General features: G+C 44.1%; 4 protein-coding genes across 10 annotated transcripts; 2 read left to right on the top strand and 2 right to left on the bottom strand.

Moving 5' to 3' along the window:
- The first annotated feature begins 430 nt into the window (after positions 1-430).
- Positions 431-2,562, top strand: LOC103994330 (thaumatin-like protein 1). Its single transcript, XM_009414657.3, has 3 exons — positions 431-1,166; positions 1,242-1,920; positions 2,065-2,562. Exons 1-3 carry the CDS (start codon positions 1,097-1,099, stop codon positions 2,252-2,254), a joined length of 939 nt encoding a protein of 312 aa, XP_009412932.2. The 5' UTR covers positions 431-1,096; the 3' UTR covers positions 2,255-2,562.
- Positions 2,563-3,281: 719 nt separating this feature from the next.
- LOC135629688 (acyl-CoA-binding domain-containing protein 3-like) lies at positions 3,282-14,741 on the top strand. Of its 4 annotated transcripts, none has more exons than XR_010493305.1 (5): positions 3,284-4,215; positions 11,203-11,308; positions 11,390-11,496; positions 11,589-11,667; positions 14,459-14,741. XR_010493305.1 is itself a non-coding variant. In XM_065137464.1 (4 exons), exons 1-4 carry the CDS (start codon positions 3,446-3,448, stop codon positions 11,599-11,601), a joined length of 996 nt encoding a protein of 331 aa, XP_064993536.1. In that variant the 5' UTR covers positions 3,284-3,445; the 3' UTR covers positions 11,602-12,934. The 4 variants fall into 4 exon arrangements, 2 of the variants coding, with proteins under 2 accessions (XP_064993537.1, XP_064993536.1); XR_010493306.1 differs by lacking the exon at positions 14,459-14,741 and adding an exon at positions 13,949-14,319; XM_065137464.1 differs by lacking the exon at positions 14,459-14,741 and having other exon boundaries at positions 11,589-12,934.
- A 481-nt stretch (positions 14,742-15,222) lies between these two features.
- Positions 15,223-18,660, bottom strand: LOC135628897 (protein NUCLEAR FUSION DEFECTIVE 4-like). Of its 2 annotated transcripts, none has more exons than XM_065135868.1 (3): positions 17,931-18,656; positions 16,975-17,822; positions 15,223-15,970 (listed from the first exon to the last, which is right to left on the bottom strand). In XM_065135868.1, exons 1-3 carry the CDS (start codon positions 18,264-18,266, stop codon positions 15,487-15,489), a joined length of 1,668 nt encoding a protein of 555 aa, XP_064991940.1. In that variant the 5' UTR covers positions 18,267-18,656; the 3' UTR covers positions 15,223-15,486. The 2 variants fall into 2 exon arrangements, with proteins under 2 accessions (XP_064991940.1, XP_064991941.1); XM_065135869.1 differs by lacking the exon at positions 15,223-15,970 and adding an exon at positions 16,664-16,875 and having other exon boundaries at positions 17,931-18,660.
- A 1,615-nt stretch (positions 18,661-20,275) lies between these two features.
- On the bottom strand, positions 20,276-24,946 carry LOC135628898 (bifunctional protein FolD 4, chloroplastic-like). 3 transcript variants are annotated; one of them, XR_010493083.1, is made up of 6 exons: positions 24,652-24,944; positions 23,645-23,970; positions 22,635-22,871; positions 22,357-22,524; positions 20,749-20,970; positions 20,276-20,630 (listed from the first exon to the last, which is right to left on the bottom strand). XR_010493083.1 is itself a non-coding variant. In XM_065135870.1 (5 exons), exons 1-5 carry the CDS (start codon positions 24,836-24,838, stop codon positions 20,800-20,802), a joined length of 1,089 nt encoding a protein of 362 aa, XP_064991942.1. In that variant the 5' UTR covers positions 24,839-24,944; the 3' UTR covers positions 20,665-20,799. The 3 variants fall into 3 exon arrangements, 2 of the variants coding, with proteins under 2 accessions (XP_064991942.1, XP_064991943.1); XM_065135870.1 differs by lacking the exon at positions 20,276-20,630 and having other exon boundaries at positions 20,665-20,970; XM_065135871.1 differs by lacking the exons at positions 20,276-20,630; positions 20,749-20,970 and adding an exon at positions 21,677-22,060 and having other exon boundaries at positions 24,652-24,946.
- Positions 24,947-25,378: the final 432 nt, after the last annotated feature.

Here is a 25,378-nt window from a genome sequence, read left to right as displayed (position 1 = left end):
ATGTGATTGGCAGATCTTGATCCAGGTTTGCTGTATGTCCCAATCGGCCCTGCTATGTCCACCGCTAACTTCGCTCGATCTAAGAGAAAGCCATCGTTATCATGTACCGCCCGCATCCATCCATGTGATTCATCTGTCCTGGTAAGGATCTCTTTCCAGAAAAAGCATTTGATCTATTCACAAAAGGAGTCCGTATCCAACAAACAAAAACATCAGCCATGTGTCGTCACCGTACTCACGACCGAGACTCTTGCCGACGCCAAAAGGTCGCAACCCGTCAACTGGCCTTACCCGACACGATCCAACACTGGCGATCTTTTCCCTTTATATCTCGACAACGGCGTCAGCAACTTTACTATCCTTCCCCCACAGTGAACTCATCTCTCCGCTTTTAGTCTCCCCCTCCTCCCTATCCATCTCCATCCCTAAGGAGATAAGCTTGCAGGGCCTCCTCCGCCTTTAGCTCGGCCTATCAATGCCCTCTCCTCTGCATTGATTACAACGTGCCCCGGCGGTACGTGATGAGAGGGCAACAAGGAGGGATGCTGCTGGTGCACTCTGCACGGGTTACTAGTGCGCAGTGACATGAAGCATGCAAGGACTGGCGATAATCTCTTATCCAATCGATGCAGCTTTACACGGCGGCAGCCATATGGATATGTTTTGTAGATCGCTGCTTTGATCCGTTGCTTCCTCACAAAGAATCTGCCGATGCCTCTTGGCTCATCTTCCAAACAGTCACAACAGCTGAGCCACCATGCAAAACGTTATGGGAAAAGAAGTGGTCAAAGTCGTAGGGGAAGAAAGCTTGACGTTCTGCGGTAACCGGCATCCTTAAAATTGCAGGCAAGACTGCATCCACTGTTCACATCTCATGGTATGATCGAGTCAGCAAGATGGACAATTGGGTCCTCGTTCCAATCTTCCACCGCAGAAAAGAAAAAGCTCGGCTGACATAAGTCGAATCGAATTCTTCTTCGCTACGTATTGTTTCAGGCCTTCATGTATAAATGGGCGGAGCTGAGCTGAGCAGAGCAGAGCACTCCGTCTTGCCTTTTGACCGTAGTCCAACTTCCCATTCCTCTTTATCTCCTCGATGTCTCGTGTCTTGTTGTCGCAGAATTCGGTTTCCTTCGTCCTCTGCCTGCTTCTCCATTCTCTGACAGGTATATTTGATTTCAGATGATTAATGATCGAATCCATCTACTCACGTGGCGTAAATGATTGATGCGTGTGTGCAGGAGAAGGTGTCGCATTCACATTCGTGAATAGATGCGGCGCCACGATCTGGCCGGGCGTTCTGTCCGGTTCAGGCAGCCCGAGGCTGGAGACCACCGGCTTCGAGCTCCCCGCCGGCTCCAGCCGTACGCTGCGGGCCCCTTCCGGCTGGTCCGGCCGCTTCTGGGCCCGCACCGGCTGCTCGTTCGACGCGGCCGGCCGCGGCTCCTGCGCCACCGCCGACTGCGGGTCCGGGCAGGTGGAGTGCAACGGCGCAGGTGCCGCCCCCCCGGCGACCCTCGCGGAGTTCACGCTCGACGGCAGCGATGGGAGGGACTTCTACGACGTGAGTCTCGTGGACGGCTACAACCTGCCGATGCTGGTGGAGGCCGCCGGCCGGGAGGGGTGCGCCGCCAGTGGGTGCGCGGCGGACCTCAACCGGCTGTGCCCGGCGGAGCTGAAGGTCGGGCACGGGGACTCGGCGGCGTGCCGGAGCGCGTGCGGGGCCTTCGGGCGGCCCGAGTTCTGCTGCAGCGGCGAGTACGGCAGCCCCGACAGGTGCCGGCCGTCCGCCTACTCGCAGATGTTCAAGTCCGCGTGCCCGCGTTCCTACAGCTACGCCTTCGACGACGCCACCAGCACCTTCACCTGCGCCGGCTCTCAGGGTTACTCCATCACCTTCTGCCCCGAGTCCTCCCCGAGGTATTCAACTGTCTCTTCTTCTCTGTTCCTGCTCGTTGCGTCACTCCGACGAGAAACACATTGCCGAGTAGTATTTCCTAACGTCATTTGTTTCGGCGTGTATGTGGTGTCACACTCGATACGTGAACCGTTGTCGTTTGGCAGCCAAAAAGCCACCATGAATCCTTCACCGACAACAACAGAACCAGTGCTGGAAGATGGCTCTTGGCTGGCAAGCTTGGCCTCCGGAGATGCGAACCCAGCAAGGAGAAGAGCTAATTCCTTCCTCCTCCTACTACTACTAGTACTACTACCATCAGCAGTCACTGCGACTCTCCTGTTTGCTTTCTCGTAAATGTGGAAAGCTCACTCTCTTTGGGGTGTCAGAACAAAGGCACACACTACCTTGGACAAGATAAAAGGAGTTGGGTCGTCTTCAATACAAAGCTGAAGTGGGGGGAGCACCAACGATCGTAGGGAAACATTGTTCTCTTCCAAGATGTACAGTACTGGTAAGAAACTATACTAGATTGGATTGTAGATCCGATATCCGCAGTCAATTTCTTCGTTCAAAGCTTCAAAGAGCTGAAATCATTATTTGTAAACCGACGAATCACAAGCATAATTTGTACTTCAACTCAATTTGGTGGGCAACAGTTGAACCATGAGTCAGCTGCATAGTGACCACAGAGTGATGCGATCCCTTTCTCGCCATCTTTAAATTCTTTAATCCATCCGGATGTCATCGTCCCACCAATAAAGCAATCATCGCAACCGATTCTTTCTCCCTCCCCTACCTCGTTAATCTAATCATGCATCCTAAGCAACCATAACAGTAATTCCTGTCATCGGGTAATTTTTATATTTAAAATATTGATATATATTTTTTAGAGCGATTTATCTGAAAAAAAAACTCCATTTCATTTTTCCTGAATGATATCTTTTATTTTAATTTTTTATTTTTCCTTTAATATATTGTGTTGTGGTAATATCCATCAAGAAATATTTAGGGTATTAAAATTTTAAAAAATATTTTAAAATAGAATTATTTCATATTTATTTTGATTTTTTGAAACTCAAAATATGGAGGGAAAAAAAAAAGAGAAAAACGCACAGGTGGTGTGCTGATGGGCCCCGCCGCCTCTCCCAATTACGAGGTCGGCGGATGAGACAGGTACGCACGCCGGACTGAGCCCTCAACGTGCGCGGCTCTGCACCTCCCGTTCCCAATTGGGGACGTGGGACCCAGCGAAGTACCTTTCTGGTGGACGAGAGGGGACCGAATAAATGGGTGTCGAGAAGTAATTGCCATCCGCCAATACCGACATCTGCCGAAATCCGAAGCCTACCCAACTTTATACGCGGGAGTCGTTGTTGATCGACACGTTAGCGTGCTCGAGTGAATATGCCCTTACCGCCCTCCAGTCTTTTTCGAGTCTGCCTCCTCCGTTTTCTCATCGGACATTGAGACGACGTCGTCTTTCCCCTTTTCGTTTCGATTTGCCGTGGAGTGGAAGCCAAGAAGGGGAGGAGTTAAGAGGAGACGATGGAGTTCTACGTCGAGCTCTTCTTGACCGCTCTCATCTCCGTCCTCATCGCCTTCCTCATCGGCAAGATCGCCGCCGCCGACGACAACGTCGACGACGAAGATCTAGCGGCCGACAAGTCGGCCCCGCCCCCTCTTTCCGCCGATTCAGGCCCTCGGCGGATGGAATCCACCGCCGCCGCCGCCGCCGCCATCGCCGATCTTGGGATGGGTTTGGGTGCTGCCCAGGAGGAGGAGACGGGTAAGTCGTCCGGTGATGCTTGTGCAAGCGGCGTTGTCGAAGATCAAAGACTGGATGAGGAGATACTGGATAGTGGCAAGGCGGCTAGTGGGTTTGACCTACAGAAACAAGATACTATTCTTGGAGCGGATGAATCCTCGTCCAAGAAAGAGGGCTCTAAAGTGGGGATCGGAATAATTAGTGGCGATTTGGAGGAGGTTGAACCAAATGTGGGAAAAGAGGTGCGGAAAGTTGTGGAGATGGGTGGAGAAGATACCTTACAAAGGGGCGACGCAAGGGCGGTGAGTGAGGAGAGGGGTGGATCGTTGCTACAGGGGGAGGACGAGTGGGAGGGAATCGAGAGGAGCGAATTGGAGAAGTTATTCGGAGTCGCCACTGAGTTTGTGGGTAGCGAGAAAGGTGGGGATGCCGTGTCAAAACTGAGCAGTGAGTTACAAATGCAGTTGTATGGGCTTCATAGGGTTGCAACCGAGGGGTCATGCTACGAGCCACAGCCCATGGCTTTGAAGGTTACTGCTCGTGCGAAATGGTACTATAAGCTGAACCCTTATGTTTCTAATTGATAATTTCTTCTTGCATTGACTTGCTCTATTACTATCGTTGCAGTGTTGAATTATTCAACGAGCAGTACTGAACATCTGTCTTAAGTTTATGCTTTGGATTTTAGGAGTTCTTTCGCTACAATTTGACAAGTATGAAATAAAATGCTGTGTCATCTGAACATATGGAACATAAATGCAGCAATTCTAGTTGTAAATTGCATGTAGATAAGCCACCTGAACTTGTAACCTGTCAAATGAGGTTATGAAAGTGGTACTCCACTAGAGTTTTCCATCAGCAAAAACCTGTCAAATGATCAGGATTTCTGTTGGTTTCTTGATGCCTTGGAGATGAATTATTGGCCACATTGACACGGACTTAACTGGTTTTGCCTAAGTCGTGCGGCACCCTCGCGCGTCCGTCCGCAAAGGTCAGCCTCCCCGAAGCCTCCCATTGTCCCTTAGGACCAACAAAAGAGAGAACGGGTTAAAGAGAACGCATCAATCGGGATCCACAAGCAAACATGTCCGAAAAACACTTCATAGACAATGCAAATTACAAACAGACTTTACAAGCTTTGAACAGTGGCACAACAAAGGGTAAAATGGTCCATTACAGACCGAAAAGCTCTCGCACGTGTCCACATGACACAACCTTTATTTACAAGCCTAAAGAGGCCACCAACCCAACTAAAATGGGACTTATAAGCCTTCGGCTGCCCCTCTACACGCTGTACAAGGCATGAACATGCCAACAGACACGGACAGATATAAGCATTACATCAAACATCCTGTTTCAAAGTTTGTCCGTGACATTCTCCCCCACTTATCCCTTCGACGTCCTCGTCGAAGCCTTTGTGAACACTGCAACTCTTCGCCTTTGCTGAGTCTTCAATCTTCTGCTCCAGCTGCAATGCGCCTCCTGGCTCCCAGCTGCTCTCCGTTGCTGTTTCTGAGTAGTCGAACCTTTGATCCGCCATGCTGCTTCAACTCGCCAATGACTCTGACTCTGGTGTGGGATTGGCTGAGTTGTATTGATCCTCGTTGATTCCTACGGATCTACCAAATGAAGGAAAAGACCATCCTTACTGCGCCAGTCTCTCAAAATTTCCACATGCTGCTTGAACTGGGTGGATGCTTGTTGGAGCTTTAACGAGCATCGCCTCGCAAACTTCTAAAGTTTTGGGTCCTTCCTCCACAAAATCTGCTCATTGACTCTTTTTTCGGTTAGTTGTCACATCCAAGTAGGTTCGCATCACTTCCGCTTTCGATTGACATTTCGTTGGGAAATGAAGCGGACAATCTACTCTCAGTAGCACTGATCACCGTCGGTGAGGATTTGACAATTATTGTTTTCCATTATCTTCGAAGGGTCTTTGAACTTGTGCAGGGCTCCTCTGCTGGATAGATAAGAGATTTGGGGTACTCGGTTTCGCCCATTCTCTTAAGAGTTGAGAAGGCAAAGGTTACTTGACTTCGCCCGCCTCCTCGAGGTTGTACTTCATGCATCGAGCTGGTTACTGGCCTTCGTCTGCTCTTTGCTCACACTTCTGAAGCACTTGAAGTGTTTGCACTCCTTGCGTTGAGTTAGCTACTGTGATTCACCTTCTCAATGCCATCGAACTTCTGGAATGCGGGAAGTTTTCACCCCAACTTGGAGTAATTCTCTGATAGATGAGGTCGCCTCTGGGATTGTACCGTCTTCTCCATCAACCCTGCCGCCTACTCCACTGAGTAGCAAAGGTACAGCACCGCGTATTGCCTGCTTCGTTCCTTGGTCGTGCACTCTTGCATGACCCGAAGTCCTTTACTTACGGCTATCTTGATGAGAAACTTGTTGACACCGGTCTTACGAAGTTTCTTGGCCTCTGCCCTTCAGCCTTGTCTCGGTACTTGGAGATTGCCTCTGCATGCTCCACCTCCTCGGCCCCTTTCACGACCAAGCGCTCTCCCTCCGTGAGAGCAAGGGATCAATGACTTTCACGGAAGTCCCGCCTCTGCGGTACCATGGCGCTGCTATGCCCATGACCCTACTATCCATCTGCTCGCATCTGTATCCCTTTTCTTCACGATCAGTAGATATGTCTCCGTGGCACTCCTCTGAGTCCACCTCCATTCTGACTGATGCTTGATTTTGGGTAGCTAAGTCCCTCTGGACTCGTCGTCGTTTCCTCGCCCCTTTCGACCTCCTGCTTCAACACCTCTGTGTTCTCCAAGCAGTCTGTTTGGTCGATGGAAAGACAGACTGCAACTCCCATGCATGGCCTCTGCCATCACATTGTAGGGTTTGCACCGATTCTGTTCTCCTTAGCTTCCTTGGTAGCAACGTTCGCTTACTCGACCTTGTCCCCTGACTTGTCGGGCTCCCTTAAGCGAATATGAGCTCTGGAGCAGTCCAACTCTCCAGCTACTTCGATCATACCTCTGCATGATCAAGTTCCTCCCATGGAAATCACTGGTACTTGCATTCGAACTTTTCCCTTGGTGGAACCCAGCCCCCATATGCTGATGACTAAGGCTTTCATCCGAAGCAAAATTCGATGCACGCACGGAAGACCCGCCTCTGCGGTACCATGGCCTTAACTCCTTGAATCCATAGCCCTTCTTGCCGTCATGTTGTTCACCGAAGTGGAGCTCCCAGTAGCTCCCGATCATACCTCCATATGATCTCATCCCTCATGGGACTCAGTCGTGTGTATCGCATTGCCACGAACTGGTCCACCACGATCCGCTGCACCATGTCGCCTCCTGGTGACATCTCCATTGCATTCTGATCCTTGTGGAATAAACTCGAATTGTGAACCCTCCATGTGTGGCCTCTGCCAATACATCGCAGGGTCTCCTCCACCTTCGATTTTGTTCGTTCCTTTGGCAATCGACCTTCATCCACCCACTCTTGGGTCACACCTAGATGAAGCACCGTTCTAGGACAGTCCGTCGCCTAGTAGCTCCCGAAGTCCACCAACTTCACTATAATTTGTGCACCATTGTCTGGATCCTGGGCCTCTGCCCCTACCAGCACAATCTTCGCTGCGCACCGCTTCCTTCATAGCAACTCGAATGGCAACACTGTGGCATATTCTTCAAGAGTATCCGTCTCTGCGTCCTCTCGCCCCGTGCTAAGGCCTTCTGAACCCAACTTCGCCTCCGCAAATTGAGTCGCCTTAGTTCCTCCATCAAATGCTTCTCCGAGATAAGGTGCATGTGCCCCGAAGCTCCCTTCGTCTTTGGCACCATGCAAGATGAGTCCGCTCCGTCAGAATGAAGGACCCATGGAACAACATGATCCTACTCTTGCCTCTGCAAGAGTTCATGTCCTTGACCTCTGTCTAAGAAAAGCATTGTGCCTCTGCTCCATGTTCCAACTTCTATGCTGGCTTCTTTCATACGGCTTGGGTACTTCGCCAAGTTACACCCAAGTTGCTCCGCTCCTCGTTTTTGCATTGAGTCGATGGTGGCTCTCGCACCCACCATTTCACGGGTCAGCCCTCCCTTGAGTCCGATCTCCACATCGACTCCAAGTGTACCTTCATAAGTTGCTTTAGGTCGCTCCCCCACTTGATCTCGCAATGCATCCACCAATGCATTCTCTCAAGTGAGATAATGCGATGACTCCTCGCCGCTTGCTCAGTCCATCGAGCTTCGTGGAGTTGTTGTTTGTTGAGGTGCTCCTCCTCAACATGTGAGGTCCATGTCACATGATTCTCCCTCTGGAGAGTCGAGACTTATCCCTCCTGGATAACTGTCTCGTTGGAGCAACATCTCTCTTCGTTTTGGAGACCACCATCCCCTTGGACTACTCCGAACTGCTGAACAAACTGTGCACTGTTCTGCCTCCTGCAAATGCACTTGCTAGATTGCGACTTCATGTCAATACAGCCCCCGCTGCACCCCTCAAGGCCTAGCAACATGCTAAACTCGTTGCACACTTCAGCCTCCGACGGACGTATCCTTCACATGCCGAAGAGAAAGTTTCAATGCTCCATGGCGCCGAGTTTCGGTCACCTTAGGATGGCCACGAACATTCCATCGTCCGCATACAAGCCCATGCATGAGTACCAAATTCTTCGAGTTAGCAATTCCCCTCACCTCTGTGAGCTTTGCATAACTCTTTTGGTCGTTGAGTAACTCATTCCACCTTGCATGGTCTTATTCTTGCCAAGCGCCTCGCTTGCCTAGAGCACCATCAAGTATAGTTATCAACGTTGAGCCGTAGCTCAAACTCAGCCATCCCAACCTTTGTGCGCTCCAAATTCTTCCAAGCTTGCCTGTTCTCGTGGTGCCTCTTGCGCGAAGGGTTGGCCATTCCTCTGAATGCCAATCTCAGATGCCCGCTCCTCTGAGCGACTCTTTTCCCTACATCTCCATGCCCGTTTTCCCTCAAACGGTCGCGCGTGTGCTGACTGCCCTCAACGCAGCTCCGCTAGGTCCCCCACGTTTGCATGTCAAGTGTTTCTATGAGTGCTTGTCCCGGCTCTGATACCATATGACACGGACTTAGCTGGTTTTGCCTAAGTCGTGCGGCACCCTCGTGCGTCCGTCCGCAAAGGTCAGCCTCCCCGAAGCCTCCCATTGTCCCTTAGGACCAACAAAAGAGAGAACGGGTTAAAGAGAACGCCTCAATCAGGATCCACGAGTAAACATGTCCGAAAAACACTTCATAGACAATGCAAATTACAAACAGACTTTACAAGCTCTGAACAGTGGCACAACAAAGGGTAAAATGGTCCATTACAGACCGAAAAGCTCTCGCACGTGTCCACATGACACAACCTTTATTTACAAGCCTAAAGAGGCCACCAACCCAGCTAAAATGGGACTTATAAGCCTTCGGCTGCCCCTCTACACGCTGTACAAGGCATGAACATGCCAACAGACACGGACAGATATAAGCATTACATCAAATATCCTGTTTCAAAGTTTGTCCGTGACAACATGGCATGGTTCCATATACTGGTTGAATCAGTATGTATTAATTGATAAGTCTGACCAAGGATTGCTTTTAGACCATCTAGCTCGGAACCAGTCATTATTCACCTTTTAATTATTTTCTTTACGATATTGTGCATTACAGGTGATATTTTACCTAATATATTGAAACCATACCTTTCCAAGAAGTTTCCTGAATCAGTACTAAATCAGTACTCAAGAACCTTGGTTTTTTACTTTCCTGAAAATTGTTGGCCGATCGCAAAACTTCACTTGATTCAGCAGCGATTGAAGTTTTCAATCGTCTTCAGTCTATTTATGGGAAATTTGGACAATAAGACCGAAAATTTTAAATAACCATAGATTAATTAAAATACTTAAAACTTGTGGCTGGAAGTGTTGTGGAACATTTTGGAGAATAAATGCCTTTAGGATTAAAACAGACATGTGTATAAATGATTATGAGAAAAAAAAAAAGTAACCATCCTCTGTTGATTTAGTTATAGACATCCCTGCATATATGCTCCTAAAAAAAATAAAAAAGATTCTTAACCGCTTAGAATCAAGAGTTAGAGATGTGCTAGGAAGCCTTGCATGTGACTTGCCCAGCAGCTTGCTAGCCCAACCAATTAAGCGATTAAGAACCCGTCATAGCTTCCACCTAAGACCTGATACTACTACTACGATGATTATGAACACATGGCAATGCTCACGAAACACTTGGAAATGAAAATTTTCATGTGTTCCATGTGTCATGTGACCTATTTCACCAAGAATGTCAATAGGTGATCAGTGTGGATGGGGATGTCCTTATCTGGAGGTCAAGTTTGTATGTAAAGAGATATTGAAAAACTTTTATAATTTGTATGATGGGGGTTCATTCATCTGTTTGTGCGACACTATTTAGAAATTAGAACAATACCTGTACTTTATTACAACACCTTGGCAGCCTGAGGCTTCTTCGTGTCTCGTATACATGATAATCTATCACTTATTTGGTTTCATGAACACTGAAAAAGCACTAAAAATTATTGTGTAGACAAATGCATTCTCTTACTTATCAATACAATTTGCTTAATAACATAAAGGTTAATGCCTGAGAATATTTTCTTCAGATCAGTAACACAATCAAAACCAGATCATGATTCTGAGACCTCTGACATGGGTTCACCTTGCCGAACTTGAAACAAGCTGAACATCGGATGAAATCTTGGTTGACCAAAGCCATATTCCAAGGTCAAACCTTAGAAGCTTGGAATAAGCACCAACCATTCTCAGGTGAAATAAATTGTGCATTGAGTTTAGAGGAACTTCAGTGGTGCTTTGGATGCATGAGAACCACAACTGATAAGATATGTTTTCACGGGTTGGAATAACCTTTCAAATTAATTCAAGTTCGTCATTTGCTTATATATATGCATCGGCTACAAACTTTGACACTAACTTAGAGGGGTGATGATAGATTCATATATTGTCATAGAAGTTTCCTGGAGTCTTCTTATTTTAGTTTATGCCATTATGGTTGTCTCGATTTCGAAATCTAATAGGTGATCTCTTGAGGGTTATCTAATATGGAAGCCATGAAATTGAAAAATGCTGCAAGATTATAACGCTTACTATTGGGAATCATGTTTGGCCAAAAGGTGGCAATCTTGACTGTCAGAAATGTTGCCTGTTGATCGTGGAGGATATTCGCTTCTTAATGATGCGACGTTACTGAATAGCCAATCAATCTACCCCTAAAGTAGGATACTCTCGCTGCTTGAGTGTTCACGGATGCTAACTTTTATTTTTGTCCTTACCTTTTGCATGTTCATTCTCTCGATGGTTATTTTCTGGGTTTTAATATTCTTGTTCAGGGAATCAAAGTTGTGAATGAACTGTAGCCCTAGTGTTTTCTTAGTTTCAGAAATTAGCTTTGTCATGCTTCTATTTTCTAGAAACTCTGGCAACTGCAGACTGATGAGAGGTCAAAAGCTCAGATATAACTATATATCTAATTATCAAAAGCTTATGTATGTATCTTATGTCACCCTACCTATTGCTAGGCATGCGTGGCAGAGTCTGGGGAACATGAATCCAGATGCTGCCATGGAAAAGTATATCAGTCTTCTTACTAAGAGTATTCCTGGATGGATGGGAGAAAAATCTGGTGTAAGCGAATGAAGGAAAAACTTCTCTTCTAATTGATTCTTGTGGTGAGCTGCTAACTCTGGTTGTTGGCATGATTGTTAGGAGGAAGCCAGAGGTCATGATGACAATGATCCTTCAGTAGTGCAGGTTTCTGGAATAGGCCAGCACCATTTAAATACTTCTTCTTACTGTAATCCTGAAACTGAAAGGTAAGACTTAATAACCATCTCCAAGAACTTCAGTTAAAAACAAAGTTGAACTCTGATCTTTTTCATCCCTTTCTTTGGTTGCATGTCCTCAGTGGAATAATGTGATGACTTCTTGTTCCATTTGAGGTGTCACTGACACTGTATATGCTGGTCCCATACTTTTCAAGCAAGGTACGTACAAGAACCATTGACCTTGATCTATGAAGAACAAATATTATTAATATTTTATTGATCCAAAATTATATCCTAAGTTTCTGTAGAGCATCTGGTCCTAGACTGATGGAAACTTTCTTCAGTTATTTTCTTTCATCTGTTTCTGGCGTAAAATAAATTTTATTCATTTATAGGTCTCTGTTCCATGTAACATTTAATTGGCTAGACACACGTCATAAAGATCTAATATATCTTTGTTTCAGGTCTGCCTAGAGTTACTTATTTAGAAAAGAAAGAAAAACAAGTCATTTTAGGAAAGAAAAAGAAAAAACACTTGGACCGCTAATGCTTTTTCTCCAACTTGGCTAGGCTGTGAAGGTATCATCAGAACAAACAATAAATGTTTACACTGATCTCCTCATGGAATCCATTCTTTTGTTGTGGGTGTCATGTTATAAGTGCATGTTAACTCAGCAGCTAGGACTTCATAAGTTGTTAACTACGAGAAAAGAGGTTGAAATAGCTAACAGGTAGGATATTACACTGATTCTGCTCAATATGATGGTCCTTGTTGCTTCAATGGAGTCACACAACAGTGTGCAGTTTGCTTTGTCTCAAAGTCAAATTTCTTTAAGCTAGTATTATGGATTCTTCTTTTCTGGCTTTAGTATATATTTGTACTTTGATTGTTTGCTTTTTAATAGTCATTTCAAAATTTGACTAGTTTAGTAGCAATGACTAGGAATCTCAAACTTCGGCAAGTATCCTTTGTGGGTCTCACCAAAATATTCAATAGAAACCATCTGTGCTTTTTGCTGCTTAAAGTTAACTTTTCCTTATTTTCCTCCAATGTAATCAGTCTGCTTTTTTCATTTTGTTATCTGCAGTTCTTTTTTTATGGTATGTTTGTTAAAGTCAAAGACTTGTGTTTCTTTGCGAGAGCTGCTGCTTGTCTACCATGTATATTTGTAATGGTTCTTCCTTTCTTGTCCTATACTAAAATAGATCCAACCATATAAATGATTCTTCGAATGTTTTCCAACTCAATGGTCTTTAGATTTTTAAGACCACAGGAACGTTTTTAGATAACTTCCTTCAATATAAATTTTATTGCAGAACACTTCCTTCTCAATGCATATTCTGGTTAGACTCAAGAAAAGCCTGTATAAGTCAAAAAGTGCACTCCTGCCATTGGCATCCATGGATCACCCTCTGATCAAACTTACGCTGACTGCCAATTGACAGTTTCAGCTATTGTTTTGCTTGACTTCACCTGCAAATGCAATTGCTATATCCATCTATGCTTTCCAATCTCTAGCATCATATGTCCCATGTTTTTCAGTCATCTTTACCACTGGATGAATCCTTGCTTGAGACCTCTTTCAAGTCTTAACCACTACCTGGAAGGTTTATTTCTAGTTTTTAGTCTCCTCGCATGTTGCAGTGGTGTGAGTTGATGGTTTTAGAAAGATGAGGCTCTCAACATGAATTGAGCTTTTTATTATACAAGAATTGGAACTGTCTTCCAGGGGAACCCATCGAGTCACAAAATTTTGTTCTCAGACAATTGCTACCAACAAGCTCTATTTACACTATCTTCTATCTAATGAGCCAATCAGATCCTCTACTTAGACTATCAGAAGGCAAGCAAATATTATCAAGTTAACTACCATATCTGGATACTGAGCAAGATTTTCTAATTTATTTTTTTATTGCTGTGGTGTACTCTTCATAATGCAGCAATGTGTACAGTTTTCAATGATTGATAAACTCCTTAAATTATATCGTAAAAGCCAACATATTAATTACTCCATTATCAAAATAATCTGAACAGAAACTCACTAAACTAAATTTAAATAATAATGAAACTGAAATCTAGAGCCTAATACCATCTGTTCTACATCAGTTTATAGCATGTGCTATATGTACCTTTTAGGTTCATCACTTGTATGTATGAAATCCTTTCTTTTTGTTGTTATAAGCCATAAGCTATTTCATGAAATTTTAGGCATGCCAAACAATTTTGACCACTCTAACCCTGCTAGATGCGAGGAACAACTCATATGAAGCATAAGCATCGAAACATCTTGTATGTTTTTTCCTTGCTTCTGACATTGTTTCCTGTATTTGTAAGGTAATTTGAACAAGTAAAAGGTTTTCCATTTCATGAAATTCCTGATCTACTATGCAATTCATACTGTTGGGTTTTTTATTGGGTTGTTATCAATTTACTGAGGTAAGAAAAGAAAGCATTTAAAATTTGATCTGCTTGGCCATGTTGTTTGTTACTGGTTTATAGTTTGGAAGTAAAGGAGAGACTGAGATGGGTGGTGAGAGCCACTCGGAGAGGTGGCAGTCAGTCCCTTGTATTGTGTATGAGGATACCTTATTTGATGTGCATATATTTCCCACCTCTTTCTGTCTGGGCTCGATATGGATCTTGGATCCCGTACATCAGTGACAAGTTGCATATATGTAGTAATTATCCTTTCTCATAATTATTTTGTGATAGTCTCTTGAGAAAAATAATTTCCCCCATCTTCTATCACCTGTTCTGTTGCCTTATCTATTTGGTGTCTTTTATAGCTTTTGCGTGGTGGTGTAAAGTTAAAAAAACATCTCAAACATTAGAAGTCAATCTATGGTATTTGGTAATATCTTTATGGTTCACTCGACTCTGTTTGATCGCTTGGTTTTTTTCTTTTTAAATTTAATTTAAAATTTTCCATTTGTACATCTCAAGTTTTGCGAGAATTTTTTGTGGTTTTTAGATATGTATTTTGTTTGTTTACAAGCATGCCTCTTACAGGACAGAGAGATTCGTCCCGTTCAAACTGCTCTCGTCAGCATGGTTACATTTCTGAAGTTACACTAGTAAAAGGTGCGTGACTGTTTTGGTTTCCAGGTTGGTCCGAGAACCATTCATCGCAAGTTCTCTTTCGATTTCGATGCTGTTGTAGTAGGGTATTTATGACTATATACTATATATAACATATTAAATGTCGAGGAACATTGTGATAGAACAAGTTGCAATGTGTTTTTCCTTATATATATATATATATATATGATATCATCGAAGTAGATAGCCTTAATTCGTTTGTTTCTATTGTGCACGTGAAGTCAATGCGAGCGAGCAAACAGTTGTAGGCCTGAAGTTAAGATAGCTTATGGTCGCCAAATATGAATATTTCACCAAAGCAACGTCACTGATAACACCATCAGAACTGCCGGAAGTAGAGAGCATATCTACTACTCCAGGCAGAATGTAAAGTTATCCTTGTTGGTCTGATTCGAGTCTAACAAGAGAACTTGCAAGTCATTATTGATTGTTTACAAGCCCTGACATCCTTATCGACAAAGAAGGAGGTGCCATGAATGGTGAAAAATCTTGTGTCAGATCGCTAATCTAATCTAATGGATAGCTAGCCATTCACTGGCTAATAATTTAAGCTCGAATCAATTTTGCAACTACTCATTGCGGTGTTGATAAGCTTAACAACACCATCCGCTAATCATTTTGTATCGACTCTTTTTCAGTCAGTAGCTAAGGCGGTTTCTTTAAAATTAAAAAAATTTAAAAAAAAAAACATGCACGAGGCATTTGTTTTATTATTTATGCGAGCAAACAGCTGCTTGTGCTTACAAAAAAGTGCTATTAAAAACAGGTCGTGTTCGTTCCTTTCTCTTCTGCTTACAGTAATGATGTTGCATCTTAAAACCGACGGCTACAATAATGCTTACTTACGGGCCTCGTGGTAAAAGAGAAGTTGACATCCGGTGCACACATATTAGCACCACCTGGGAACAGTAAGGAAAGAAGAGAAAAAACACTCGTCATCAGCCTTTGGTGATCCGATGCCGACTCGCTGCATTCCTCGTTCTCTTGCTCGACTGGATCTGTCGGTACAACTTCTTCGTCCTAAACGCCAACACCACGTCCAATCCGAAGCCGACGATGCATGCTAGGGCCATTATCACAAACACCATCCTGTAGCAATGGGCTCCGACGCAGGTGTTGGCCCCACCTTCCGTCTTGGTCGCCTGAGCATCGTAAAGGAGGCCAGCAAGGAGACCGGAGAAGAGGAAGGAGCCGAGCGGAAGATTGAGGATGAGGATGTTGTAGATGAGGCCATAGTACTTCAAGCCGAACAGCTCTGATGCTGTGGGCACTGAGACGGCGAGACGGACGCCGTAACACAACCCCACCACGACCGAACCGATGTAGAGCGACCCGGGAACGGCCAGAGCCATAACGACATAGCCCACGGCCATCAGGATCTGTGAGGCTGCATTCCATAGAGGCCTCGGGGTTGCATGCTCCCTGCGTTACCCAAAACAAAAGTTGGATCAGTATGAGCATATCTATGCACCCATCGTAGGTTTTGTATCAAATATTTGACGAAAGACGTACCATCTAATATATCTATCTATGCACATAAACAATAGTAAAACACAAAAACAAAAAGTTCAAAAGGTTATGAGCAAAAGATCAAATCACGCGTGCTACCATTACATCATGTAGACGGTACTCGTATGAAGTGTGCCTGCAGAGGCATAATAAACCAAGAAAAAAAAATAGCATCTGGATCTTTTGGCTCTCTCATCTAATGCTCACCATATCTATCTACAATGGCAAGCCACACGATCCGTGCTTGGCTGCTCTAACGTTTACCATATCTAAAATGACGTAAATCGCACGATCCTCGACGGCAGAACGCCTCAGGTCGTGCCGCTTACGTCGTCCGTTCCTCGATCCCACGCTTCGCAGTTCTTTTCCTCGGAGACTTCTCTTCCAAGGAACTTAATAGAAAGAATGTGACTGGTGTTCCCACGGTCGGCGGTTGTTGGTCTCTAAAGGTTCAAAGTCAGGGCATCCCGCACGTTAAGCCTACTAATCTGAACTACTAGTCTGCACTACGTTATTAATCAACAACTATTTGTCTGTGAAGTCTAAAAGATAAAAAGAACAAAAGAAACATCCAACCAAACCCACCAAATATGACTTTGTTACCCGTAAAAGAACGGCCGCTGCTTTCGCCTTCTTCGCCTATTTTGTCCATCAAAATCAAAACATCGAGACGATATCGATTAATTTAGTTCATAAAAATCTCGATTATCATCATTTTGCCCACACAAAATTAAGAGATCTTTTTCCCTTTGTTTTGTCTTCAGTTCTAATAAATCTTCCTTCTTCCTTCCGCCCGACCAACCCTAACGATCAATCACCTTCCAATTACGAACCGTAATCAGTAACGATACTACTAATAAACGTAAAGAGAAGAAGGAAAGCCATTTGATGGAAGGAGAGTGGGAAGCGGAATGTACTTGATGAAGTACTCGGAGATGGTTCCGGAGGTGATGCGGCCGAAGAAGCCCCAGATGCTGAGCATGGAGACGAAGATAGAGACGTCGGTGTAGCCCAAGGCCAAACCCATCTGACCCATGTTATTCATCACCGCCATCCCCGTCCCCACGCCGCACAGGAACGAGGAGAAGAGCACCCAGAAGTCCACCGTCTTCACCGCCTCCACTATCGTGTGGTCCTCCCCGATCTCCGGCCTCCCCTTACCCTCCGCTTCATCCTCACGGCTGCTCATCTCTCCGCCGTTTTTCGCTCCCCCCTCTGCCGCCTCCTCGGCCAGCAGCGGCGCCTCGCTGACCCCGCCGTCCTCCGACGCGCCGCCCCGCTGCCTGCACCTCGCCTTCAGGCTTATGTGGATCGGCACCGCCGCCGGCGCCGCCAGTAGCACGAGGAGCCCCGCCGCGAAGAGCCTGGACACGAGCGCGCCGTGGCGGCCCGTGAGGTCGAAGGCCAGGAGGTAAACCGCGATCACCACCGCCATCGCGTTGATGACCCCGAAGTACGTAGTCTCGGCGCCGTCGAGGTCCGCCGCCGGGTCGTCGCCGGCAGGCGGCGATTCGCGGAGGAAGAACATCGCCGCGGTGCAAACCGCGGCGGGGACGACCGCGAGCATGAGGAGGAACGCGGCGGGGCTGTCGGCGAACAAGGCGGAGCAGATATCGGTGAAGATGGCGGTGCTGAGCCCGACGTAGCCCTTGAGGATCCCCGACACCGGCCCGCGGTTCCGTCGGAAGTTGCGGATGCAGGTCACCAGCACCGCGGTGTTCATCCACGTCGTGCTGTTGCCGCCCATGCACAAGAAGACGCACATCTGCGAGGCACCGAGAAACCCACTCAAGAAACACGTACGCACGCACTACCTGTTCGGCGAAATGCCTCCGCCGACATCAAACGAGAGAGAGAGGCCAGGACGGCAGACCTGCCAATAGGGCAGGGGGCGGATGGATTGTCGGACGACCAGCCACTGGGCGCCGTAGCCGACGAGGCCCTCGACGGAGCCGATGAGGAGGATGACCGGGGTGGGAAGGCGGTCTGAGGCGAGGCCCGCGAGGAGTCCGAAGGCCTTTCCGATGTCCTTGGCGACGGACAGGTTGTTGAGCTGGAGCTGGGTGAGGCCCATCAAGCTCTTGAGCGCGTCGGAGTAGTTGGAGAAAGTGTAGTTGTTGCCGGAGATACACTGGACCCACACCGCCGTCACGAACCCCAACCACCTCCCCACTCCCCTCCCCTCCCATCCCGTTCTCCAATCCCCCATCCCTCTCTCTCTCTCTCTCTCTCCTCTCCACTCTAACAAACTCCAAGAAAAAGGTTCGAATCAACAAAAGATGGGGGGAGGGAGTCTGCTACTTAAAATAGCGCGCGGTATTACCGTTAACCACAACGGCGTGTGCGTCTTCGGCAGTGGCTCGTCGTTTACGACTGTTATAGTAAGTGGTTATCAACACAGATTTGAACTGTGAAAGCCAAACAGAGTTGCTGAAAGAGGCGGACAAGGAATACGTGCGCGAGATGGTTTCGGTGGTCGTCTCCTTCCTTACGACTGAGTAAAGAGATTGACGTCAAAGCATCGTCGGTGCGTAGGAAGGAAAGCCTTCACGAATACGATCCACAGATTCGTCGACGTCAATCAAAGCAGGCAGTTTCTCTTCATTCGTTGTGCTTCACGATACGTGGTAGGCATTTTCTGAGGGGATTGATGCGAGCTTCAGTTGTTTTTTGTGTGTGAAGCTACTTATCATCTTTGTTGATGTAGCGATATTTCTTGCTAGTAGACAAACGAATAATTGATACCGTTCAACGTTTGCTCCATATATACACATTGTATAAGGCCAACAACGTTTTACTCCAATCCAAACCTAATATATCGATCTCCATCAATCACATCATCGCATTTACTGCATCGACATATTTTTCCTAACCGAAACAAATGCATCGTAACCATTCACGATCACATCCATGTCCCTACAAATAAGGATCTTTTCATGTCAGTACAGATTAATTACATAATTAATTATCTTTTACATTCAGATATCTATATTTTTAAAAATTATTTTAAAATTTTTATAATTATAAAAATAAAATATTTAACTCTGTTTTATTGATAAATATCGTAAAATTTATCATTGAGTACGTAATGATTTTATCTCATTTTGATTTATCACTGAACATGTATGCTATTTTCATCAATAGAATCGACGTAAAAAGAAATGAGATTAAATATTTTAGAGATCATAATATAACTTTTAGAAATATAAGAACCAATATCATTATTTATAATTAGCTCACATTACTCCCACGTCAAAACGAGAATACAAGTAAAAGTGGACCATTTTAACACATACATCACAACCAAATATGATATTATCATAAACTGAAAAACGTCACATTTAATATCAAATATAAAATATTGATGTTAGTCTTTTAGGGTATGAGTTATGGAGATCTAATTACACAAAACTAACTTTTATAGTTGAGTTCTTTTTAGTTAGTATCATCCAAATTCAAATTCAAATCAAAGATAGGTACTTAAAAACTAGTTCTTGAAAATTTGTTTTTTGAAATTATTTTTTCTAACACAAAATGCCGAAAACGTGTTTTCAGCACACTGGAAAGAAACATGTGGCTTAGCTTTTGAGCGTGGCAGATATTTAAGACCGACGGGCTCGACGAGTCAACCCAAAACAACGTGGTCGCTTGCTGATCGCTTATAATTCCGAAAGCAACACTCCACCGTGTGGTGTTGTCCGTCTGAAGTAAACAGTGGGCCAGAAATATTCGATGCACCCCTCGTTTCGGTTGAATCCAAATTGGACTCGAACGGGAGTAGGTCGACACACAAGTTGAAATTTCTCGTAGTCGGGCCCGTGTACCTGACCATATCAATCATGTCTATCTTTGACCTTTCCTTCTTCTCGACGAGGAGATGAAGCTGCAAAACAACTTCCCTAATAACTCCATTATTTTCTGGCTCTGTGAAGATTTAATAACCTGAACACGAGGCAACTGCGCCAGTGTGGGCGGCGGCGTGCATCAGTAATGCATTCATCCTCCTCTGCCATCTGCATAAAGGCCTGCTCTCTCTCTCTCTCTCTCTCTCTCTCTCTCTCTCTTCCTCAGCCATATGCATAAAGGTCTGCTATCTCCCCAGTCTCTCTCTCTCTCTCTCTCTGCCACTGGGTTAATACAATCTGACCAATTATATAAATATCTGAATCTAAAATATTAACTAGAATAGCTACGTAAATCTTAATATAACTCAAAAGGTAGGGTCCTGAACAAAGGTTAATTTAACGTACCACTTGCAGTAAAATACAATTCAATGACGGAGTTCTTGAATCAATAAAAGATGCAACCCCCCAAAAAAAAATGTAATGATAATCTGATCAAAGTATCAAAACGATAAGTAAAATTGAGTTTCGAAAATGAGAAACTCAAGTAGATGATGGAAGGCGACCAAAGGATGGGAGGACAGCCAATAGAAGGTGACGCCAACAGAAGGAAACAAGAGAAGGACGAGAGGGCGGCGGAGCGAAGGCTATGGGTGAGACTGTGAGAGAGGGAAAGGAGACAGGCGACCGCAGCAAGGATAGATAGGGATGGCTTTGCGACAACTTGCTAACTGCAACATCAATCAACAACAAATGGAGAAAAAGTAAAGATCAAAACGCCATGTTTCTTGTTATTTTATCCTATAGGATCGAGTCGGTGTTATAAAAAAGAAATAAGTTAAGGAAAACCTCCATGAGAAGTGTCGTTTGCGGAGGTCGATCAGAGGGCATGAAGTTGTGTCACTTGAAATTGTGTATCCTTTTGGCAGATTCAAGTGTATTCGATAAAAGCATGGCGATTGTCATCGGACCAACTCCACCAGGAACTGGGGTGATAGCGGAAGCTTCCGTACAAGCCTCTTCGTAGCAGACATCACCAACCAGCCGATAACCTCGAGGGCTTTCTGCATCCTGAAATGATCAGAAGAAACAATTAAGTCCACCACCTAGTAAGATAATGCTTCTCCACATGTACGAGTATCACACGAAAGATCCAACCTAATACGTGTTGAGAGAATAAAGGAAATAATCACAATAATCATCATAAGATCCAGATTTCTCGTAAGTACAGTCAAAAGCATGTATCCACATTTCTCATGTATGTGTGCGCACACATAACAGAGATATCGAATTAAGTACTCTGGTTTTACCAAGTATCAAGAACATTGGATTGCAAACATGATTATGCATGAGGCACATACTTCAAGCATTTTCCTTCGAAAAGAAATACTTGGTTGATCAAGAATATCGTGTGCATGAAAGAGGTAAAGACTTGGCTTTGATTCCAAAAGCATTACAAGAAACTTCACTGAGTAGCAGACACTCGTATCAAAAGCAAAAGATAAATGTTAAAGTGTAATAATGTTTGATGGCAGCAACCAAAACTACACTTATGTTTGTAATGTTGCCTATGCACAACGAAATAAGATAAACAAAGAAAAGAATTTCCTCCATCGCGTAAAGGTAAACGATAGAAGCAAAACAAGGAGTAAATTTCCAGAAAATACACAGTAGATATGTAAGCTATGCATTTCAGATGTCTGTATAATACACATGGTTCCCTCGATACCAAAGCCTCACACTTCCTAAGAGAGCTATCTGGAGTTACGGCCCAGTTTCTTAGATCATGCTGAGCACCAAATGGGGACTTTCCAATAACTGTTATACCCAGTGTTCATTTATTGCTCATAAATGTTTGTTGGGCATGTGTTCATGTGTGTATAAATCCAATCACTCCAGGCTGAATCTGACTGAACTTGAATACATGTTTAATCGGCACAAGAAAAGAATTTTGCTTCATCTAACACATACAGGAATTGATCAAGGATCAAGTACACTTCAGTATGTACACACTATACAAAAGACAACTATTCATATTCTGATGTGAATCCAGAATGACTGGTAAGATTGGCCCACTTCTAGGAGATCAAGTGACATGATACTCTGTTTTGCCATCAAAAGTGCTGCAGACATTGATAATCAGAGCTGGTACTTGTAAAGCCTATAGAAAGTAGTGTGGAACATGACACGTTGATAAGATCGCATGGCTAATTATTAAATGTTTACATAGACTAGAAAACAGTTATATTCTTCGTTATGGACATTAGGAATAAAGAGATAAGAAAATCATGCCGCAAACGAAAACATGATAGTTTACATGGAAATAACAACGCTTTCATTCCCAAGTTCAAATATCAGTAGTGTATACGTAAGCACTATCAAATTGCTGCAAATGTAGGAACACATTTCTAGATTATAAGGAAGCATAAATGATGATACAAAAAGGAAGCATCTTACATCAACTGGATTTATTCCGACATCTATCACGACTGCCCCTGGCTTTATCCAGCTGCCTCTTACCAAGTTGGCAACCCCAGCAGCTGAAATCACAATATCTGCTTGTCTTGTAACTTCCTCAGGATTTTTAGTATGAGAGTGGACTATGCTGACGGTTGCATTTGCTTTCTGTTGAAGTCATGAAAGCCTAATTAGCACAAGGCATAGAGTAGAGGCCCTTAAACAACAAACGGTCAGGATCTTCTACAGTAATGCAAGATTGATGTAAAGAGTAGTACTTGCAGCAGCAATGCAGCAGGCATTCCAACAATATTGCTCCTGCCGATAACAACAGCTCTCTTCCCCTTGATTTCAACTCCATGCCTGTATAATAATTCCATGCATCCCTTAGGAGTACAAGGAACAAACAAGGGGTCCCTACCTTGCATAGCAAGACGACCAATATTCAACGGATGGAAACCATCCACATCTTTCTCAATATTAACAGCATTCAAAATGTTCTCCTCATTCATATGCTGCAAAATACAGTGTTTCTCCTAAGTCTTTTTAGTAAAAAAAACAAAGCACAAATTCAAGACCAACTGAGAACAAGATAAAGCATCAGGCATCCAAATTCTTACATATAACAAAAAGAGAAATATATGGCTTGCTTATGCTTCAGACTGATCTTAGCACACATATGCTCGTACTAATTTCCCGATGTTGTAAGAAACAGCCTACCCTACAATGCTCTTGACATTTTGAGTTACTGAACGAGATAAAATGAGTATAGTTCAAAAGATGGATAGGATTTAAATGCAATTCCACGAGAGAAGAGCACATTCCACATCAATAAAGAGCCACGAAAGCTAAAGATAAACAAATATCAAGCATCTTTTTAGCATCTACTACAGCTGCTTTGTGCATGTTGAAATAATAATTCCATCCAACCAAAGGAGAAAAAACAAAGAGTAACATTACTTTGGTGCAATGTAAGATATCTTCAGCAAGTGCATTTGCATAGAAACATAAAATGATATAAAATAATTTGTACCTGACGAAACACTTGCTAAGAAGAACATATGGTAGGCATGAACACTATATGAAGATAAATAAATCCCATAGCATCTATTTTGAATTTACTGGTGTTTTGTGCATGTTGAGATAATAATTCCATCAAACCAAATAAAAAAGAAGCAGCATTTTATTAGTCCAATAAAAGATATCTTTGGCATATGCATTCACATACAAACAGGAAACGATAAAAAAAATCTGTAATTTAGCAAAGCACTAGTTAAAGAAATCATACACGAGGGAGAGGCAATTGAACAAGAATCCCATGAACTGATGGATCATTGTTGAATTCTAAAATATGCTTAATCACTTCTTCCTCTGTGCTGTCCTCAGGCAAATTAACTTCATAAGATTTTATACCCACTGCTTCACAAGCCTTCTTCTTATTGCGGACATAAGTTTGAGAATCCTTCCTTGAGCCCACAAGAATGACTGCCAAACCAGGAACGACACCAATTGCTTCCTTCATACCGGCTACTTCCCCAGCAACTTCATCTTTTATTTGCTTTGAGACCAACTTCCCATCAATAACCTTGGCAAGAGTATCCGTATTTGTTGCCACTACATGTCCAGATCAAGAAACATTAGGCTCGAAAACAAAAGCAAAGTATGGCAAAAAGTGGACATCAACAAACAAATGCTTTTCAAGTGTCGATGAACTTGACTTCTTGGTCCTTCTGATTATAACTTCAAGGTTGAACTATTGATTGCCTCTAGACCACATATTTCCATAACGTGTCATACACACAACTTTGGTCTCCCTTCATACTTCCTCATAGTAAAACTTAAGGTTCTGATTGAGTAAACTCTAAAATTACATAACCAGGTCCAGACCTGGATTTTACAAACTGATGGAACCGCAACATAGACAAATTCTTCAAATATTAATAGAAAATTCGTTCTATTTACCCTAATTGCAGCTCCTCATTATTCAACTAGTGATCCCCACTTCTAGAATTCCCACAAGCAGCACAAGAAGAACAACGGTTCTAAAATCATACATACTATATATATACTATATATATAGACCAATATCATGGTTATTCTACTAACGAAAGACGGAAAGCATAAACCATCATGACGTACACATGAATAACCAACCCCAAAAGGTTCTGAATGGCCCAAGAGACTGATCAAAGAAGGAACCAAGAAAAAGTATATGAAACTTTGATCAGCATCACAGCTGAGCAATTCGGTACCAGACAAAGCTGCATACGACAGGAAAAAACATCAGACGCATACCTGCGGCGACAGCAGACGAACTACAGCACCGCGACAAGGTCGATCGAGACGCGTTCAGGCGCAAGGGCGTCAGTTGGATGGAAACCGACGGCTGGAATTGGAAAGCCCTGATAGGGACAGTGCACCGGAAGGGAAGAAGCCGGGCGGTGGCCGAGGACGAGAAATCCGACATCACCGACGGAGCCATACCCCGCTGAGAAGGGGGGAGGGGGGAGGGGAAGCGGTTCCTTGGAAGGTTAGGGTGTTGCCGCGGGAGAGTGGATGCCGCGGATTCGTGACACGGGTTTTCTGCCGCGGAACAAAAATAGGCTAACGGCTCGCGACGTATCGGGTTGTGATTGCAAAAAATAGTTTCCAAGGGTTCGGATTCGGATTCGGATTCGGAAAACAAAAAGGCTCGCCTCCCAATTTTGCTGTTTCCGATTTTCAAAAATTGTTTTTGGAATTTATCCCAAGTACAAATAAATAAGATGCCCTTTTTTTTTTCTTTTGTTTGTTTATTTGTTCGACTTGATTTCTGACTTCGATAGAAAAGGAAATACTATTAAAAGTTAGAATATTATTTAGAGTGACCAGTCTTTGATTGAGATTGCTCCGTGTTCATGTAAAATGTGAAATAAATCACTGTCTATGTTATTTACCAACTAAAGTGGTTGGCTACCTTATAAGACTTGCTGAAAGAGCTCTCAAACCATCAACCTACAATTTTATTCTGCAGACTCATACA

Source organism: Musa acuminata, chromosome BXJ3-1 (assembly GCF_036884655.1).
Source record: "Musa acuminata AAA Group cultivar baxijiao chromosome BXJ3-1, Cavendish_Baxijiao_AAA, whole genome shotgun sequence".
NCBI lineage: Eukaryota > Viridiplantae > Streptophyta > Magnoliopsida > Zingiberales > Musaceae > Musa > Musa acuminata.
This window is presented reverse-complemented; position numbering and strand designations above follow the sequence as displayed.

Coding starts and splice junctions, on each gene's coding strand:
- LOC135629688 (XM_065137464.1), top strand. CDS start 3,446: ATGGAGTTCTACGTCGAGCTCTTCTTGACCGCTCTCATCTCCGTCCTC. Junction 4,216..11,202: donor GTTACTGCTCGTGCGAAATG/GTACTATAAGCT, acceptor ACCTATTGCTAG/GCATGCGTGGCAGAGTCTGG. Junction 11,309..11,389: donor GGATGGGAGAAAAATCTGGT/GTAAGCGAATGA, acceptor CATGATTGTTAG/GAGGAAGCCAGAGGTCATGA.
- LOC103994330 (XM_009414657.3), top strand. CDS start 1,097: ATGTCTCGTGTCTTGTTGTCGCAGAATTCGGTTTCCTTCGTCCTCTGC. Junction 1,167..1,241: donor GCTTCTCCATTCTCTGACAG/GTATATTTGATT, acceptor GCGTGTGTGCAG/GAGAAGGTGTCGCATTCACA. Junction 1,921..2,064: donor TGCCCCGAGTCCTCCCCGAG/GTATTCAACTGT, acceptor GTCGTTTGGCAG/CCAAAAAGCCACCATGAATC.
- LOC135628897 (XM_065135868.1), bottom strand. CDS start 18,266: ATGGGGGATTGGAGAACGGGATGGGAGGGGAGGGGAGTGGGGAGGTGG. Junction 17,823..17,930: donor GCCCCCTGCCCTATTGGCAG/GTCTGCCGTCCT, acceptor GGTGCCTCGCAG/ATGTGCGTCTTCTTGTGCAT. Junction 15,971..16,974: donor ATCTCCGAGTACTTCATCAA/GTACATTCCGCT, acceptor TGGGTAACGCAG/GGAGCATGCAACCCCGAGGC.
- LOC135628898 (XM_065135870.1), bottom strand. CDS start 24,838: ATGGCTCCGTCGGTGATGTCGGATTTCTCGTCCTCGGCCACCGCCCGG. Junction 23,971..24,651: donor TTCGTCTGCTGTCGCCGCAG/GTATGCGTCTGA, acceptor CTGGACATGTAG/TGGCAACAAATACGGATACT. Junction 22,525..22,634: donor CTGCTGCATTGCTGCTGCAA/GTACTACTCTTT, acceptor TGACTTCAACAG/AAAGCAAATGCAACCGTCAG.